At 36.6% G+C, this 21,102-nt stretch overlaps 1 protein-coding gene across 3 annotated transcripts in view; it reads left to right on the forward strand.

Moving 5' to 3' along the window:
- The window catches only part of LSAMP (limbic system associated membrane protein), a 624,303-nt gene that overhangs the window by 395,852 nt on the left and 207,349 nt on the right, over positions 1-21,102 (forward strand). For all 3 annotated transcript variants that reach the window (XM_032299314.1, XM_032299315.1, XM_032299316.1), the window contains exon 3: positions 10,965-11,090. In XM_032299314.1, the coding sequence (XP_032155205.1) occupies positions 10,965-11,090 (126 nt within the window). The remainder of the gene's footprint in view (positions 1-10,964; positions 11,091-21,102) is intronic.

The raw sequence follows: 21,102 nt of genomic DNA on the forward strand, positions 1-21,102 counted from the left end.
ACACTTTTCTTTTCTTTGAGAACATCTTAGGGTGCCGTTTCACAGACATTGGAATCCACTCAATTGCTTTTTGCCACCTACCCAAGGTAGCCTGTTATTTTTGAGGTTCCCTCTGTGTGCTACCCACATTTCTGCCAAGTAAAACCATCTGCTCTGGCTGGACAGTATCTAAATCCTATTCTGTTAATACCACAAACATAGAAGATATTTTGCCTAGATAAAGGTATTCTATCTACTTAAATCAGCATCTGCATGCTTTCCCAAATTAGCAAAAACCAATATCCAAATGGCTGGAATAAGAGTCTGGGAATATGAGATTTCAGAGAAGTTGCTGACTTGCTGAGTAACTGCAGCTTCAGTGAGCACACTCAGAAGGGTTCCATTTACTTTTATTTAGCAAGGCAATGACCCATGCATGGGAACAGCAACTTGACATCCCACAGAGTGCACCTATTGCTGAAGCAGCAATTTTGGACACCCTGAGCTGAATGCACATACTGGTGTCTGGATAATTGGTCCCATTTCCAAACTAGAATACTCACTTAGATTCTGGAGTGATTGTGAACACTTAATATAGAAAAATTTCAATTTAATATACCTTCTTTTTAGGTAGACGAAGGGGCACTCAGTTTGCAGCTATCCACGTTATACGTGTCACCATCAGAGAACATTCACCACTGGGTGGTATATAAATGAGCTACATAACATTTCTTTGTCCCATGGCTACCATGTTTAAGTTATTGAGAGCCATCTAATTCAAATTAACCCTCCTTTTTGATGGTGGCAACTGTCTGGATGAGTCTCTAGGGACTGTTTGGTTGTAAATCTGACTTCCTGGGACAGTGCTTAGGACTCATAGGGCCACTTGAGAATGTAATAATATAGAGCTCAAAGGCCCAAAAGAGTATGCTTAACCTAGCCTAAACCTTTAGCCAGCATAGTAAAATGCCGCTACATCCCAGAGGACTACATAACTGAAGCTTCAGGCACTAACTTTTAGTTACATGTGCTGTTCAGAAACTGCTCCTGTCTGATTAAAAGAGGATTAAAGGAAGATGACTTTTTCTTGACCATACATTGTCTTAATATGTCATTTTTATTAGCTTCCTGCTCCAGTTTTCCTGACTTTGCTGCATTACCACACACGGTACCTAGCATTGCTTTGTTTTGTGCATACATTTTATCTGTTCTTCTAAATATTTAGCATACCATCCCTCTTACCTTATTTGGAACATTACTTAATGCATGCATGAATGTAGCATTAGTAATCACTTCTGGCAGAGAAATTTGAGTAACTGATACTTATAATGAGGTTTTTCTACCCTCAGCTTCACCTGACACTCAAAGAAGCTATACTTTCTGGGTTTTTTTTTTCTACTTGCCCATAAAATTTGTGTCTAAATGAACTCATGTTCTGGTAAAATGTGATTCAAATGCCTACTTCACAGGCTGATGTTTCTTGCTTTGCAAATGGATCCTAATAGAAGTGGGAACCAGAGCTAGTGCCAGTTGTATTCTCCTAAAAGGTCTAAGCTTCAGAGACTCAAATTACAGCCACAAAACACCTGGCAACATCTGTTGTGTACAAGGGCAACAAATTAAAGAAGACCAATTTTTTAGAAACATGACAAATTATGTATAATTGTGACAAAATTTTATTCGGGCTGTTTTTTCTTGGAAGCCCAGGAGTCAGCTAAGTTTCTAAAAATTTTGTGAAATTTATTTCATTCATGGTATATATTCTTGCACCCTTGTGACACTTTTTATTGGAGATATATAGTGTCTAGACATTTATTAAATGGCTTAACATACTGGCAGATCTCTGCATAATAGTAGATAAAAGCTCAATATATATCTTTGGAGTAATTTATTGTTAATGTCAAAATTAATGATTAATTATAAATTGCAGTAATTACCTACACCTTTTGGCAGTCATAGAGTCTGCAGAAATATAACTAGAATGCCATTAGCCACAAAAATGCATGGGCTGTTTTACCATGTTATCCTAGGAGGGCTCAAGCCAACACTTCTTCATTAGCTAGTTTTAGTATATAATGAATAATAGGTACATTTGTCAGACCTCTTACTGCTTTGTAGATAGACCAAGTTCACATGCGTTATCTTATTTGACCCTAATATCAATCCTGTAATATTGCCTAATGCCAACCTTGTACCTCCAATTGCTAGGTAAGGAAACTAAAGCTCAGAAGGATTTAAATAATTTGTTATAGTTTGGTCATGTATTCAATCAAAATTGGTTAAGCACCTACAAAGTGCCTGATGATGGGGATTCAAAAAGCAAATGTCAAAGAATATTCCGTTGCACTGTGAGCTAGTGCCTGGACAGGATCACAAATCCCCTGGCTCTCAATCTAGTACACTGTGCTACATTTCCCAGTCCTGTCATCCATCCTGGAAACTCCCACACCATGCTGCAAAACATGCTTTAGTGGCATTTTCAGAAACAAAATGCCAGGTTAGATGGATGTTTGATGTTTCACTAGATGGCATTTATGTGTTGCATTGTATATTTTTATTCTCATTCTTGAATCCTAGGAGTCTGCTTATTAAACACACCAAGTGCTGCTCAAGAAACATCCTGTAGATTTCTGAACCCAGTTCTTACATAGACACACCATACTGTTTTATAGCCTGTGACATATGCAAATAAACAGGGCCTAAGCTTCTCTGGCTGTACCAAAGAAAAGTTAAAAAAGGAAATTGATAGCATTTTTTAAGACCCCACCATCAACACATACACAGTAGTGTATACACTTTGCCCCATCTTTGAACAATAACTAATGAGACTAATTTGTTGATCGTTTGTATCTTTAGAAATGGTACTTAGAATTGAGTACAGATAAAATCTGCTAATTATTTGAGGTTAAGGAAATGAGCCAACTGACTACTTTTCTCTCCTACTCTGCAACTGATTAGTTTCCTTCTGTTGGTTGTTCAGTTAGGAACCAAGGCTAAAGGCATTAAAACATTCACAGCTGGAATTAAAATAAATGGCTTTGTAGATCTACAGTTATTGTAAAGCAACCAAACTGACAGATACAAAATCAATGCTTAACATGCAACAAAGCTGGTATGTGGAAGCCAAAGGGGCATCTAGGCAGACATGACAACAGTTTACCTCTGTAGAAAGTCTCCTTTTCAAATTTTCCCCTTATTATGGCTGATCCTCAATTTGCAACAATTAGGATTCTTTGGTTTAAGCAACAGAAATTGACTGGCTAATCTGATGTATAAATCAGGTGGTCCACTGGAAGAATATGAAATAAAACGGAATTGAAGGAAAACAGAAAAACCTTACCTCAGCAAATACACAAGCCCCGTTATCTCTGGATATCCAAATAATAACCTCAAATAATTAGTGGCAAGAGCTAGTGAAGAATAATAGTCCTTTTAGGTGGTTACCCTTTCATGATGTATACTAACTATTGCTGCTGAACAAACTACTCCAAAATCAGGAGTGTAAAATAATAGTTATTCTTTATTTTGTCCAAGTGTGGAAGTCAGCTGATTTAGGCTGAATTTCTTGAGGTGACTTTGCTCCTTAAGTTATCAGATTTAACAAATAAAAATAAAGGTTGCCCAGTTAAATTTGTATTTCGGGTAAACAACAAATAATTTTTCTATGTGTCTCATGCAACATTTGGAACATGTTTATACCAAAGAAGCATTTGTCGGAAATTTATATTTAACTGGGTACCCTGTATTTTATGTGACAATTCAGTCTGGCATCTCCCCTCCTTCTGCTGGGATGAAGAGGCTCAGGTGAGCATGTTCTTCTCATGGCAAGGATAGAGGCACAAGCACAAGTGAGTCCAGTGGTGCCAGCACTTTTTACAACAATGCTTGTGTTGCAGATGCTGACTTCCTGTCAGCAAAAGCAAGTAACATAGCCCAGGGATGAAAAGTATATGTCAACCTCTATAGGAGACCATGGACATGACAAAGGATGGGGACAGAGGGAGGAGTACAGAATTGGGACCATTAACACAGTCTGCTAACAAGAGATTAAATCAGTTTTATCCTCTTTTGAATCATTCCTCATAGAAACCAAGTTTGAAGGGAGGATGTCTAATGGTCCAGCTTAGGTCTTGTACTCAATCCTTGCCCAAGAATTATCACTTGATTAAGAGTCCCAACAAACGAATAGCTATGAGTAAGCAGTGGTTTTTCCAAAGAAAAACCAGGATGTTTTATCAGAAAAAAGAGGTATGGATTCTGGGCAAGTAAAACAATATATGTCTACTCCACTTATGTCCCTGACTTTGCCTCCATTTCCACTTTTTGGCATACATAAGAAATCTTAGTCTTATACAAAAAGAAGGAAGGATGACTTGTGAACCCAGAGAACTGTACAAACAACTCTGTACAGTCAACTCTGGCTCCATAAGAGTCAGGGCAGACCCTGGAGATTTGGTAAAGAGGGTTGGTAAAGGAATTACAAAGACAAGAAGGAAGGACAGAAAAACTGGTGGCAGAACCAGACTGACTGTGTCATAATCTTACTTAAGGCTGCTCCATTGCACAGCTGAGGGAATCTATATTATTAAGTGCACCTAGATCTTAGCATTATTTCAGAAATCACCATTAGGTTTTTATTAAATAGAAAAAAGTTGTAGGCCTAGTGCAATGGCTCACGCCTGTAATCTCAGCACTTTGAGAGGTGAGGGTAGAAGAGTCACTTGAGCCCAGGGGTTTGAGGACGCAGTGAACTATGACCACACCACTGCACTCAGAAAAACAAAAGAAAGAAATGTGTATTATGTAATGCAGAATTTATGTGCATTTCAACAAATAACATTATCTATTTAATAATTCAGATTTAAAAATTAACATATAATAGTGTGGTATATAACATATAATAATCTAAAAATTAATGATATATTTAAACAATATTTTGGTTTAATTACTTAGCATGGTAAGTAAGGGTTATATTTACATGTTTCCCAGAAATACTGGGCTGGCCAGGCACTTTATAGGGTGATTCTGAAAACCAAAACAGTGTATGCACTTTACATCATTCAACAAATGGTATTGTGGACATTGGCCAAAAAATTATAGGGAGAAAAAAACGATTATGTCTCATACCAGAAATGAATTCCATATGATTTAGAGAACTCAATACAAAAAAAAGAAACAAAATAAAAAGAAGAAATAGAGATAAGTGTTCAGCTGTTCTTATGTTGGAAAAGGATTATTTATGCACAAAAACGATGGAAGAAATAACAAAAGAGAGATCAATAGATACAACAAGAAAGTTTTAAAATTCAGCAAAACAAAAATAATCATAAACAAAACTAAGTGCCAAAGAATAAACTGTAAAAATTACTACATGACAACAAAAGGTCAATTCCTTACAATCTAAGTAGCTCTCATTAAACAGTAAGAAAAACAAAATAATTCAGACAAATGTAGTTATGACTGAAACTGAACAGATTGAAAACATTGAATAAATGGTTCATGGCATTACATATAGGAAAATATAATAAGTCACACTAATATTCTATGAATAAGAATTGTTAAGGAATTTTCTGGAAAGGAAGAAACACTGTACAGCATACTACAATGTTCCAAGAATTGAGCATAAATCAATATTACAGTGATTTTGAAAAATAAACAACTTACGTGTGCTGATTCAAATAAGAGTATTATGTTAAACAGTACTTTCTAGGCAGTCATTCTTACTGAGAATTAAACTAAAGAAAAAATACTATCTATACCACTTTTGCAGAAATGAATATGACCTAGAGGAAGAGTAAAGTTTGTGAAACGTGCAAATTGTAGGTTTTGGCTCTGCTCTATCATTTATTAGCTATGTAATATTTACTCATTTTTGTCCCCTTTGCCCACATGTGGGAAGTGGTAGTAGTAGTAGTAATAATAATACATTTCACTTCCCAGGATCTTTATAAAATTTTTATGGGCTAAAATAATACAATTTTTGAATTGCCACCTGATGTTATCAGTAATTATCATCTAAACTTAATTCTACGAAGGGCTACGGGAAACTAGGAAAATAGTAGTAAGCTATTACACTAAAAATGATATATCTGTATCTATCTAACGCTCTCTCCCTCCTTATAGAAAAAGAAACAAAGACGTTAAAACTCAGAAAGCCTGTACTTGAGGAAGTTAGACACCAGGTTCTTTTTGCTTCCTGTCTTCCTGAAATATACAGACATTTCTCTGCCTCATGGTTAATGCTTTTTATTAAGAGTCAAATAAGTTGATAGTGAAATGACTAAAGGAATCACTAATAAATATTGATAAGAGCTCTATTTTACTGGTTCAAAATAAAAACTTATTCCTTTCTGATACAAAGTCTATATGATACCTTCCTTGAGTGAAGTAAACAGTTGAGAAAAACTAAGTAAATGTTTTCAAGCACTTTTGGAGCACCTACTGTGTTCTAAGCACCATGCCCTGTAAGATTCAGTGGTTTGGAAAACCAAGGCCCTGCTGTGTGTCTCTGACAGTTTAGTGAATAGCACAGGTAAGTAACTCAGCTGTTATGATTCAGTGCTGTGAAGGTGAGACACAGGGCATTTCACCCAATATGGCCTCAGGAGCGGGACATGAGGTGAGAACACAGCCTGCTTCACCAAGTGTAGATCCAGGAGCAGAGCGGGAGGCAGGGTGGGGGATGACAGGAAAGGCTCTCACAAGCAAGTAAGGAAACAAGGTGACAAGCTGAAATTTGAAGGGGGAAAGAGGGTAATCTCATGAAGAATTGAAAGAAGAATACTTCATGTAGGAAGAAATATAATGTCAAATGCCAGAGCATGAAGAGAGCACATTCCAGAAGCCAAAATTTGCCTGATTCCACGAGATGATGCAATGCAAATAGAGTAGGAAATGAGGCTGGAGAGATAAGTGGGGCCAATCACAAATGACCTGTTAAACCATATTTAAAAGTTTGGATTTTATCTTGAGGGCAATGAGATTAATCAAGAATTATTTTCACATTTGCAATTTAGGAATAAATTATCTGATTATAGTGCGGTGAATGTATGGCAGTGAGCATGAAGAGAGGAAGGCTAGAGACAAAGAAGCCATTTTTAATGTCTTCTCATTTCAGTCATTTAGCCCCTCGCAGAAAGAAATGTTGATGTCTGAAACAAGGTTAGTGGGAGTAGGGACTGTGAGTAAAGAACTAATCTGAGACATAGATATATATGTATATATATATATTTATGCACTACACTCATATAAAATTGATCAAGTTCTGTGGTTTCTGCCACATTTTTATGTCACATATATGACATAAACCACAGAACCTGAGGATCCATTTTATACAAGTGCAGTGAAGAAGAGAGAGTGGTCAAGGGACATGCTTCACTTTTTTTGCTTGGACAACTTTGCCTGATGACACTGTTAACTAAGATAATAAAACATAAGTGTTTTGTGGGAATGAAGATGATGACTTTAGTCCTGATTATGTTGAATCTTGGGTATCTGTGAGGCAGACAACAGAGATCGGAACAGTCCATTAGAAATGTAGGTGTAACAGTCATTAAAAAATCTGGGCTGCAGATGGTGATTCCTGTAGCTTCAGAAGCTAGAAAGTAGACAAGATCCTTCAATGAATGTATAGATTGAGATGAAGAAAGAGGTAAATGATCAAACTCTTAAATTCAGATAAAAGAAAGGACAAGATAAGCTGAAGAGTTAACCTGAGAAGGCTGACTAGAAGGATAAGAGGAAAAGCAGTTAAGTTTGGTGTCCTAGAAACCAAGGGAAATAAAATATAATGAGTGGAAGGAGCATCAACAGAACCAAATACTTCAGAGAAAAACAAGATAACAAAAATTGCCTATAGACCTAAAAGCAGTACGATAATTGGTGAGCTTCCTGAGAGTAAATTTCATTTGAGCTTAAGGAGAGAATCCAGATTACACTGAAGGTTGAGGTGTGGTTGGGAGATGACGATATGGTGTAGAACAATTCCCTCAAGAGATTTAGAAAAAGGGATTGAAAGTTAATAAGATGGGACAAAAATAAAAAAGGGACACATGTTCTCAAGATCTCCTGAAAGCTATGTCACGGAAAAAAAGAAAACAAAGTTAATAAAAGAGCGATGTGGAGTTTAGGGAGGAATTTCTTTTGAAAGCAAAACAGAGGCCAGGCGCAGTAGCTCAGGCCTGTAATCCCAGCACTTTGGGGGGCCAAGTTGGGTGGATCATGAGGTCAGGAGTTCAAGACCAGCCTGGCTGACATTGTGAAACCCCATCTCTACTAAAAATACAAAAAGTATCTGGGCGTGGTGGCGCACGCCTGTAATCCCAGCTACTCAGGAGGCTGAGGCAGGAGAATTGCTTGAACCAGGACCCAAGAGGTGGAGGGTGCAGAGAGCTGAGATCATGCCACTGAACTCCAGCGTGGGCTGTAGAGCAAAACTCTGTCAAAAAAAAAAAAAAAAAAAAAAGCAAAAAAGACTGCATCATATTTAAATGCTTATGGGAAGAAGCTAGCACAAAATAAAGTAAGAAAACAAATGATGGAGTGAGACCTATTGAAAGTGATCCAGAGGCATGTGGGATACAATGATACAGCGTGGTTACATTCCTAACTATTCAGCACAAACACTTTCTGTATCTCCAGTCTCTGAGACTCAGTAATTGAACAGATTGTTCTTCATTTGGAGATGCAGTGTGGTTTGGTGACCAGAACATAACCCTGAAGTATTCTAGATTTTATTCCCAACTTTATCAGTACCTGTCTACGTGAAGTTGAACAAATGGCTTAGCTGGTGTGAAATGTAAATACAGTCTTTGCTATATGTCCTTTTATTTTTTTTTAAAGAGAAATTGTGAGTCAATTGTACCACAGGTAGTAATTCATTGGGATTTTTTTTAATTAATTGTTTTCTGTTTTTATAAATTTAACTGGTTTTATATTAGGGATATAGAGGCCTTTATATTTTTTATCAGAACATATCTATATTTCTTCACCTTACACTGTGTCCTGTGTTACAATTCAGATATAACTACAACTTTAGTAATGCGGGCTCTTAGAATTACTGTATCACTCTCTATGATAGGTTTTAGATTGTTGAGTATGGCACATAGTATGTCCAAATTTTGTTCTGAAACTATCACTGATTCATTGTTCATTGCAGTTGTTTTGAAGATGTTCAGAGCACTAGCCTACTCAGCTGGGAATTAGAAACTGTGAATATGAAACAGTGAAACAATTGAACATTCAGGAGTTCTGAATTCTAAGTCCAGCCATAGCTCTTGGTGGGCTCATCCTTGACAAGCCATTATTTTTCTCCGTGCCTGATATTCTTCTCTATAAAATGTATATGTTCTTTCAGGCTTTCATTACAAAAGTCTGTGAGAACATATTGCGAGACAGTGTGTGAATATGAGAAAATGACCCTTAACCCCAATAGATAAAAGGAGGATTAGGAACTCTGTAAATAGAGATTGCTAAATATTTGGAATCAACTACAGTCTGCTGCCATTGGGTTTGACTTGTAATGACCGGTTCCCTACCCAGAGGCCCTATGAGTGTAGAATGCTGAGATCCAGAGAGCCCTCATCCTGCTTCCTCCTTGGGACACTCTGAACCAGTCAGTTGCCCAGATACCATCAGTGTCTCCTAATGAGGATTTGCAGCGGTCATTTGGCTATCAGGTGCTTGCTTCTGCAAGCAGAAAATGTTCCTGTTTTATTTGTCACCACACAAAGTCCCTAATGGACACTAAGAATGAGAAAAAATAAAATTCGTTATTGAACTCCTTCATGCTCTTTTGTCCTCCTCCTTCCCCCAGACACATACTTTCTCAGGGACAGCCTAAACAAGTGAGTAAAAAAGAAGAAAATCACAGTCAAACTATAAACCCTGTTATTTGTAATCAGTACATAACCTCTGTGATGAAATTTGTGAGTAATTCACTTCCCACTTAAGCCTACCAATGTGTGATCTAATGTTGCCACCCTGAACACTATGAAGGAAGTCAGACAGCAGTACAGCTTGCCCTTGGGGACCCATTTCTCACATCACCAAAAACTAATTTCTGTTGTTTTCAGCCATCTGGTAGCCTGGGCTGTGAAGATGAAGTTTCATTCAAGTGGTGCTTATGAGCAAAAGCCTGGAATTGGCTGGGATTCAAACTCATTTTCTGCCCCTCACCTAGCCCCCTCTGTGCCTCAGTTTCCCAACCATAAATAAAATCTTCATAGGATATCATTTATTATAATAAGTTATTGAAGTAATATTTGTTAAATACTCTATGTAGGGCTTTATGCATAATAAATGTTTAAAGTTAGCTATTAATTGCATTGTTAATAGTAGTGGCGTCAGAAGTATTAGAAGTATTTTTTAATGCCTACCTGTCTGTGACACAGGCCTTATTAATTCACTTTTTAAGTTCTAAGATACTTCATGTAGCCTGTTATATACAGAGATGATATTTAGATGCTTACTATTGTGGTGACTAACCCATGTTCCTTATGTGGCTAGATTATAAGTAACCAGGTATTACCACATCTTAAAAACACAGTAATGTTATCTTATGGTAAATCACATTGTTTTGCTGGTATTTGGAGAAGGGACTGGATTATATTTATTTATATATACATAAGAAAATAAGTAACAATAAGAAATGATGTATTATTAATTCACATAAATGTGCATGCTCTATAATATCTAAATAAGGTCCATTCTAACATTTTTAAAAGCTAAGATTTTTTTCATCATACTACTCTCTTTCCTACAGCACTCAGTTGGCCATTGTGAAGGGTGTTCTTACCTTATGGGAGTGCTTTAGGACAATTTATAGATTTGGTAACCAGATGACAAGCATGAGTCTTAAAAACACCCTACTTAACATAAAAATTCAAAGTAAGTTATAAAACCTTGAATTTGCACTTCCAGTTATATGGCTACAAGCCTAATCTTACTGACAGGGTTATATATTGCATTTCCCTTTGTTTTCACAGTCCCACCAAAGATCTCCAACATCTCCTCGGATGTCACTGTGAATGAGGGCAGCAACGTGACCCTGGTCTGCATGGCCAATGGTCGTCCTGAACCTGTTATCACCTGGAGACACCTCACACCAACTGGTAAGCAATGCTTCAGGTTCCAATATGCCACACACTGTTTAAGAGATCGTCATGCTCCTGGAATTCTGTTGTATCAGAAGAGCATGCATGTATCTTATTAGTAACACACCAAGAGAATGGCAACATAAGTCTTATTTAGGGTCCTCATGGTCTTTGCTAATGTCTTCACCTCTATAAAGTTTACAATCATAGTACTGAATATATATGTGTATAGATCTATCTATCTGTAAAATCTCAGTTTCAACAGAACAGCCCCCCTCTCTGGCAACTCAACAAATACAGAAGCATTCAATGGCTTGATATTATATGTGAAATACATGCCCATTTGGTGATTGAATGTCTTGGGGCAATATTTTGTCTGAGTTAATGTACATAGTTGTTTGCCTGTTTGCTTTGCTTTACTTTTAACTACAGTTTTCTAACTTGTAGCACCTTGTGAAGAAATCTATCGGGAAAATACAGAATTGTTTCTGACCTTTATTGTCCTGTCCTTGGCACCTGGTTCTGTGATGGGCATCAGACATGCAGTAAGCTTCATGAACTCATTTTGAGTCCCAGCTATTGATACTAATTCAGTCAAAATCAGAAACTCATTTCCCAGGAATGTCTTCCACATCCTTTCTTCCCCCTTCTTACCACCATTGCCATAAAAAGGTTCCAAGGCCTCCTGCTTTTTGAACTTTATTGAAATATTTGAGCACATTATTTCAGATTAGCTGCATACATACTCCTCTACTCTACCAATTACATATTCTTGTACGCAAAACCATGTCTTTTCAAATAACACAGTCTTTATAGAATGTAGCCTACTATTTAAATCTTCCAGAAAGATAGGCAATAGGTCAATTGTTGTTATAAGATATAATTGATTTTGTAGGTAACCCACAAAGTTAACTAATTTATATCTTATAGTCACCTAATATTTTCTTAACTAGAGATGTGTTACAACATATTCATTTTACAGTGAACACTATAAAAATATTATTCAAAGCTGGGTGTACAACAGGAGCTAAACTGCGACATTTCTAAAAGGCCAGCATAATGTTTGGTTATAATGTCTTTAAAAAAATCTGTGTTTTATGGTGTGAAAAGACAAGTCCTCTGTTTGATGTTAGAACCCAAATGAATTTCTCAAGTAAAATTTGGACCAACCAATAGAATGGTTTTATATTTAGGCAGGCATTCTTATTAGAGGCCTCTATTTTCTTGAGGAATTGTCACTGAAAACCCATTCTTATGAACACCTGAAACTTATTTATTGATAATACGTATATATATACATGAGACACTTATTTGGGAGAGGAATCTCAAACTCATTGAGTTACCTACTTATTTTAGACCTCATTTGGAAAAAAAATATATAAAGATTGTCTAAAGTACGAACATGCAGATATTATATCTTTTTAGTGGAATGAATTAAACCTTCAGAGCACATTCTACTTGGACGGCACTGTGTTGGCTCCAATCCCATGCCACCTACCCCTGTCCCAAGAAGCATTGCTTTTACCGAATAGCAATTTGGTATAGAAGTTATTGACTCATATTTAAGGATGTTATAAAAGACACCTAAAATCATTGTGTTTACTGTAATGTTATTATTGAGAGATTGTTAATTGTTTCACATAGTTTTCCTTTGAAAAGACCCTTTGAAGAAATTTGTTTTTTCAGTATCTCTACATTCTTTTTTCCTAAGCAATTGTTTCTTTTTTAAGAAAGGACCTAGTACATTTTCCTAAGTGACTGCATGTCCTTTATTCTTTGACTACAGCTAGTGCTCGATGTACTACCACGATTGGTTCCGACAGACCAGTTGTAACACGATTTGGTCGTAAGTTGGGTAGGCTATATGTACAGTTGAAATGGTAGTGCTGCCAGAAGCTGGTCCGCACTGTCGTATGCCCAGCTGGGCAACGTTTGCGCTGCCAGACGCGGAGCAGTTGTGGCTAGCTATTGTGGTCATAAAGTCGAATGGTCGTAAGTTGCATAGGTCATAAGTCGATCAATATCTGTATTAGCAAACTTAGAGCCAAATTTATGACCATGTGTAAAAATATATACATTCTTATGCGTAAATTACACATTAAAATTGATTATAAACAAGCTATATAGAAGTTTATGGTATCAATTTCATTTCAGACCACACTTCTGCTATCATCTTGTTTTCTCAGCATTATTTTTATTTAGTCTCACCTTTTCTAATTAATGTAAATGTCTATGTAAAGGTATTATTTATAATCTCAATCTTTTGTGGAAAAAGGTAGGGATGGATAAAAAAGGGAAATGGGAGTTAGAAAAGAGGAAAGATTCTATTCAAGTAATAATCAAATAATGAACTACACTAACAGAAAGACACTATTTCTTTTGGTGCAATACTGACCAGCAAATAGGCTTTTTGGGAAAAATGTGCTATGGCTGAGCTAAACCTAAAGATAGATTCCTTTTTATCCCTTGAGTTTATAAAACTTCTGATATAGAACCAGAGTTTCAGAGTCTTTTCCAGCTTGTCTAGGAGTTCAGGTAGTCATAACTAACTCTCATAAACTTTCCCATGATAATCAACATGTGATTTGAACCCTTAATAACCTGGTTTTCTATGATGTTTCAAGTCAACAAAAGACCAAAGAATAAGCTATGCCTTCCAGAATAAAGGCTGTATTTACATAAACTAAGAGGACTGAGGAGACTTGAATATCAACCAAAATAATAGATACATTCACAGGGATTCTCAATAGTCAACAACAGAGGTCAGCAAACCACAGCCTGGGTATCAAATTTAGTCTGCTCCATTTATCTACTGCCTGCAAGCTAAGAATAGTTTTTTTGTTGTTGTTAAATGGGAAAAAATCAAAATAGTTTTATTTATTTTGCATACAAAAATATATATATATAAATCAAGTTTCAGTGTACTTACACAAAGTTTTATTGAAACCCAGCCATGCTCATTCATTTACAAATTCTCTATGGTTGCTTTTGTTCTAAAATGGCAACACTGAATAATTCCAACAAGGATCACTTGGTCCACAAAATGTAAAATATTATCTCTTTGGCCCTTTATAGTAAAGTTGATAGACTCCTACTCAAGGCCATGGCTTGGAACATAGGACAAGGATTTGCTGCACTCATCCACGGTGCAGGGCAGGGCTTTGGGGTATCCTCCATCTAGCTCCTTCAGAGATCTCAAAGGAAACCACCTTACTCTTACAGAGTCTTCTATCTAGGCCCACTTTGTGGGTCAGATTATACTCTGGCACATGCAAAACTACCATTCTGTTGCATTTGCAGACTTGAGAGCAGACTACTATTCTCCCCTACATTCCCCAGCCTCCTCTTTCATCCTTTCACATCTGACCTAAATAACCAACAGATCATAATTGATTTCCTGGTGATAGGAGAGAGAGCTTACTTGGCTATTTTATGAAGGACACTATGATTTTTGTTTTCACGGGATTTTTAAAAATTTCTTTCAAAATATGGAAACAGTAGGTGATTCTTTTCAGCCTATAGTGTGAAGTCTTTCTGGGAGATTACAAACAAGGTATATAGAAAAGACCCAAAGAAGAGACTCTGCTCCCTGTGTGACAGCAAAGCTGCCTGCAACCCGTGGCCATGTGAGGGGGGGGATGGGAACTAGCTTTGTTCAATTATTAATTGTGCCTTCAACAGTACAGAGTGTGACTGCCTTGCAAAGGAAATGTACCTGTAATTAGCTCGACCCCATAGGGACAAAGAGCCCTGGATAGGAGAAGATTCTGTGCAGGGTTCACAATACCTGATTATCTGTCATTTGATGACATGAGAGAAAGAAAAAAAGAAATATGCATGGCATATTTTTATGGGGAGAATATTTATTACCTTTTAATTTGGTTTAAAAAAATTGGTAAGGCCATTTTGTTTCTTTTTGCACCTAAAATTTCCTTTTCATGTATACTGCTTTTAAAAAGTTAAATTAGAAGAATGGTGAATTTTTCATACATGCAAAATAAAAACACCTGAATTAGATGAACTTGAAGACATTCATGCATTCTGTGTGCCTTTCTTGTATTTGATTACTTTTCTTCCCTCTTCAGTTATATAGCTCAAAATGATGTGTCACACATGCCGTTATTAAATGTGACCTATTTTCTCCCATAATTAAGTTAGACTTTCATAATCCTGTGACTCCCAGAGGGCAATTGCACCATAAAGTGTATTTTCTATGGAGTGTTTGATCTTCCTTCTGTGAGCAATGCTACTCCCATCTTCATTTAACTTTGTTTCTAAAGCTTTCTTCTCACATTCATCAGGAAGTCCCTTTCTCAAACGTGCATCATGTGTTGTCAGGATTGCTCAGGGTCACAGAAAGAGTTTCTATGCATTTCATTTCCGCAAAGGTTTTCACAGCCTCAGTAGCTTTCTATCACTGAAAAAATCAAAAGATACACTGAGGATTTAACCCTTTAGGCTGAGAACAACCCAATTACAACCCAACTGTAATTTTCTTGTTCAGCCACAAGCCAGATTTCACTTAAAAAATATTTTGCAATTTGATGTAGTGAATGGGAAAACATTGTGCCTGGAGAAGCTAAGAGGAGTCTGAAGAGTGTGACAGCCCATTTTCTCGTTGGACATTGAGTTTTAACCACTTGATCTGAGATTCCCCTTTCAATTCATTTCCAAGCCTGAACCCTTGACTGATGGTACTTTTTGATTCCATTAATGCTATTACTCCCATCCGTTTTACTTCTAATTGTAACTTACCCAATATGACCAGTCTACACTCTGACCTTATGGGTTTGAGAGAAATATGTAATATTAAACTGAACTCATTTATTTAAGTTGAATTACAGAAGTACCTGTTGTAAGTAACTATCATCTGGTCCTTCAAGTTAGCATGTTCAAATTAGTATGATTTCATATTTAACACAAAGAACACATTATCTACAATTTAAGTTTCAGGAATTTTTTTCCCTGGTATGGACCTGCCAGAAGATTCTGTGAGTCAAATTTGGTAGCATATGGATGTGGAAGAGTCAACCGTATGCATTTCGCAGGTTAAAGGCTTTGGACCATGCAGTAACATTCAAGAGAGAATAATGACTCAATTTATTCTATTCATTGCTTTCATTTATCTCTTGCATTTATTTTTTAATATTTTCTATTTTTCGGCCGGGCGCGGTGGCTCACGCCTGTAATCCCAGCACTTTGGGAGGCCGAGGTGGGTGGATCATGAGGTCAAGAGATCAAGACCATCCTGGTCAACACGGTGAAACCCCATCTCTACTAAAAATACCAAAAATCAGCTGGGCATGGTGGTGCATGCCTGTAATCCCAGCTACTCAGGAGGCTGAGGCAGGAGAATTGCCTGAACCCAGGAGGCGGAGGTTGCGGTGAGCTGAGATCGTGCCATTGCACTCCAGCCTGGGTAACAAGAGCGAAACTCCGTCTCAAAAAAAAAAAAAAAAAAAAAAAAAAAAATTTTCAATTTTTCGTTAAAAAGAGGAGAAAAAGAAAAATCTTATGTTCTCTTTTCAGTGTCTTCTATGTTGGTTTTAAAATATGTCATTTGTCAATTCAGAATCATACTCAGATTAATCTTGATCTCCATCTCACAATATTTTCATTTGGCAAGAATTATTTGCAGTGTTCACTCTGTAAACAGACACAAGGAAGAGCAAGCAAAACATTGAACTACTTCACATCTTTCTTGACTTAGGATGGGCTTATCCAGATATAACCCTGTCCTAAATTGGTGCACCTACTAAATGCATATGGCTTTCATACCATCATAAAGTCAAAAAATTGTAAGTCAAGCCACCATAAGTCAGGATATCTGTAATTGCATGAATAGCCCCATAATTAGATTCTTCATTATGAGGAAACATTACACCTTTCACTGAGACCATAAAACACGGCCATGTAGCAAAATCTGCACGACCAGCAAAGCTCACCTGAGAGGTATTATGCTGAAACCTCAAGAATGAATAGGACCTGGCCAAGAAAATAGGGGAAGAAAGAGTATCTCAGGCATAAAAAACAATATATATACAGGCTTAGAATGATAGTGCATTTAAGAATCCAGGCAAGCATGTGTATGTGAAATAATGATGTAGGGGTTTTGTTATGCTACTTTTCTTTTAATATTTAAAACTTTTTAAAATTGCATTTTACTTTTTAATATATCCATTTCCTTCTTCCAAAAGCACAAAAATAAATTTTTAAATGTTTGCTATATTTTATTTCCAGTGCCTTACTTGTATGCTGATGTTATATATACCATGTATATACTACTGTATACACTGTAGTAAATAACAGTGTATCTACTACATTATATACAAATCTCACACACACACAGACATACAAACACACACACACACAGTTGTATACTTTCCCAGTAGTCTCAGTGTAACAGTAGCAGGTATAGAAACAGCTGTTTGTGTGTATAAAATGTCTTAAATTTAGATTTGAAACATATTTTCCCAATACAGATGGCTTTATAATGGCCTAATCAAGTAAATACAAATTATTTTTCAGTAACCTTATTATTAAAACAAATGGATGATTTATAAAATTACTACAAAATTTAACCACGTGATTACTGGCCTCCCCAGGCCAAAGTTTAAAAATCCCAGAGATGCTCATAGTAACTGACATGGTTAGCCTTTAAGCCACAGAGAAGATCTGCACAACCTAATGTGCTGGTTATTCTTGCAAGTGTTGGACAAATGCCCTAGCATCATCCTACAACCCCACTCCTACCCTGCATGGATGTGTCATCAGATTTCCAGAGCACTCTGCCTGAAGAGAAGTGAAACAGCCTAGATGTGTTCTCGGGGGACTAACTTGGACATCAGTGCTCTAAGACATTGTGGAGCCTTCGGTGGGGAGAGGCAATGACTTAATCAGAAACCTGTACGTGGCCTAGTGAAACAGAAATACAGAGTCCACATCTCTCAGCATCTTACCACTTCAAATACTTTTTGCCACTATTCCAAATAGTCTGTGTTTAAAATACATTTTAAAATAGAATATATATCATATATTATCTTGAAAATTAAAATATGTTGGCAAAGTTCTTGGTGCAGCATTAGCGATTCTTGATATTATTATTGTTAATATTTATTGTAATTATTAGTTAACTATATATTAGCTGCCAATAGTGATCATTTTGGGTGATATTAATAACTTGATTGAAAATCACCTCAGTCTCTTCTTTATTCAGGCCTATCCTTCATTCCAGCACAACAACCAAGGAGATTTTTAAAAAGCTAACATCTAAGCCTTAATATTTTATATCTTATATTACGTTGGCATCCCAATGTACCCACTTAAGGTATACTATTCAAAAGGGCATGATAATAACAGTGTCTTGTTTGTTAGAGGGAGAAGTTCTGGCATGGCTTATTCATATATCCAGCCTCACCTGAGAGGATAGTTTTCCCACAGTCTGGTTATATAACACTAAGTATTTTATTAACTGTAGCTATATAGAACTTATAATAGTGAATTAAACCCTTGTTTTTTATTTTTTCAAAACTGGTGTTTCAAGAGATGATTATACTATCATACACACAAAATGACCTGCAAAGTTCAAGAGTAAGCCACTGAACAGCAACAAAGGGGAGTTACACAGAATAAGCAAACAAATAAACAAATACATCATAGTTTCTTCAACAAGCATATTCAAAATCAAAGTGACCATGGAATTGTTGAAATGAGCAGATATTTTCACAATAAAATTCCTCATAGTAAGTGCAGGTAGAATTATTTGGGAGTTAACCAAGCCACTAAGCAACAAGTTGCAAAAGGATTCGCACTGTGTTGATGTGGCTTATCTACACAGGAGCGAGTCTCATTTTGTTGTACAGCTCCCATGGACTGTCCACAATGGACTTTGCAATGTTGTCTATGGATGTCAGCTAAGATCTATTCTAATATCTCTCATGAGATGGGAGGGTAGATCTGATTTAGATCCTTGCCAAGGGGAACAATCTCAGGTCTCATGAATCAAGATATGGTACCCATGGTTGTCAGAAGCAAAGGGGCCAGAGGAAAAGTTTCAAGAGATGTTCAGGGTAGGAAATAAAAATTTTCTGAGTCAGAAAGTTGAGAGTGATCCTGGCCTCCTTTTCTTTCTTTGCCCCAGCAATGATTAATTTCACACGTTATCTTGATTATTTCCTTGTTGACTACTAATTCATTCACCTTCCTTATTGTCATTGTCACACTGTAGCTCAGCCAATATTTCCTCTCACCTGCATTTCATCAGTTTTCTAATTGGACCCTTTGCTACTATTTCTAAGTGTGGAAACAGTCCATTTTGCTGCTTACTTTTCCTATTTCCCAGTGCTTTTGGAATAAAGTTCAAACCACTTAGCATGACATTAAGTCCCTAATTCAAGTGATTATCTTATCCCTAGAACATTCTTGAAATTATACTCTTTTTATATTTCAAGAATGTACTTTATTCATTTGCTTTTGGGCCTTCACACATCTGGTTTTCTACTTGATACATGATTGTTTGTCCTATTTATACCACCATTTTACCAGTATAACTTCTTCTTGCAAGACCTTCTAGATGATAGTTCCTCCAGGAAGGACCATCATAAAATTAGTAAAACTGCATATTAACTATCTACTCATTCATTCTCCCCTAGTTTATAAGAGCTATAAAAATGAAAAAAAAAACATGCCTTATTCATGTGTGTATTTTCAAGATATTAATTGGCAAATTATAGATGTTCAATCAATCGAGTTATTGAATTAAGGATTTATTCTAAAAAAATAAAAGTATTAGTGGGAAATAACCCAACTTATGTCATGAAGTATTAACTAAATACACACTGATAAATAAAGCATGTGTGAATAAAAAGGAAATTATAAATGATACAATAGAATTATAGAACTGAAGTCTATCCAATTAATAGTTTCAGTAATTTATTGGCAAGAAGATTCTGGACATTTCAGGAATGTTCTCTGTATACGTCTAATTCAGATTCTTCTTGCCTTGAGTTTCTCTGGCATGCTGATCTGCTTCCATCCGACTTGCGTCATTTTCCAATGTGCTATGGAGAATCCTCCCAAATTTCCACATTCTTGTATCTGGCCCTTTGATAGTCTTTTATCACTCATTTATTATGAACAATTGTTCCGTTCCTCTCAGTAGTTATCACATTCAGCAATTGTTTTAAACATTTACTTTTTTACTGTCTACTTTTCTCATGAAAGCAGCCACCTGCATGTCCTTAGTTCCCATTGTAGTCCCTGGCACATCCTAAGTGTCCAATAAATATTTGCTGAATGAATAAATGAATCATTTATTCTAGGGAAACGTCAGACTCTGTTGCAAACTGCTTAAAGCTTACATTTAAATAACAGATTCTTCATAAACTATAGTTTTATAGTACTGTATCATATACATCTTTAAAATATAGGACATTTTCTTTCCTGAAAACACTGTGAAATGTTAGGCCAGGCACAGTGGCTCTTGTCCGTAATCCCAGCACTTTGGGAGGCCAAGGTGGGTGGATCACGTGAGGTCAGGAAATTGAGACCAGTCCGGCCAACATGGTGAAAACATCTCTACTAAAAGTATGCAAATGATCTGAGTGGGGTGGCATGTGCCTATAGTTTCAGCTACTTGGGAGGCTGAGGCAGGAGAATCGCTAAAACCCGGGAGGTGGAGGTTGCAGTGAGCCAAGATCACACTATTGTACTGCAGTCTGGGTGACAGAGTGAGACTCCATCTCAAAACAGCAACAACAACAAAACACTGTGAAATGTCTATTGCAGATTTTGTATCTGGGAAAAGGTTTTACGTATGTGGTGACAAAGATCTCAACACTGTCACTCCAATGAATTTGTGCTATTGTGAGGGTGAAGGTGTGGTAGAGAAGGGTTCAGTCTCACTCTGACAGTTCGTATGTTGAGTCAAACTGAAGAAGGAACCCCCATACAAGAGCTGTTAAGTTTTATAATACTTCTTGTGATTATTGTAAAACCCTTCTGGTGGTGACCACCTGTGGCATAATTTTTG

Source organism: Sapajus apella, unplaced genomic scaffold (assembly GCF_009761245.1).
Source record: "Sapajus apella isolate SASKATOON/1434 unplaced genomic scaffold, GSC_monkey_1.0 scaffold40, whole genome shotgun sequence".
Taxonomy (NCBI): Eukaryota; Metazoa; Chordata; class Mammalia; order Primates; family Cebidae; genus Sapajus; species Sapajus apella.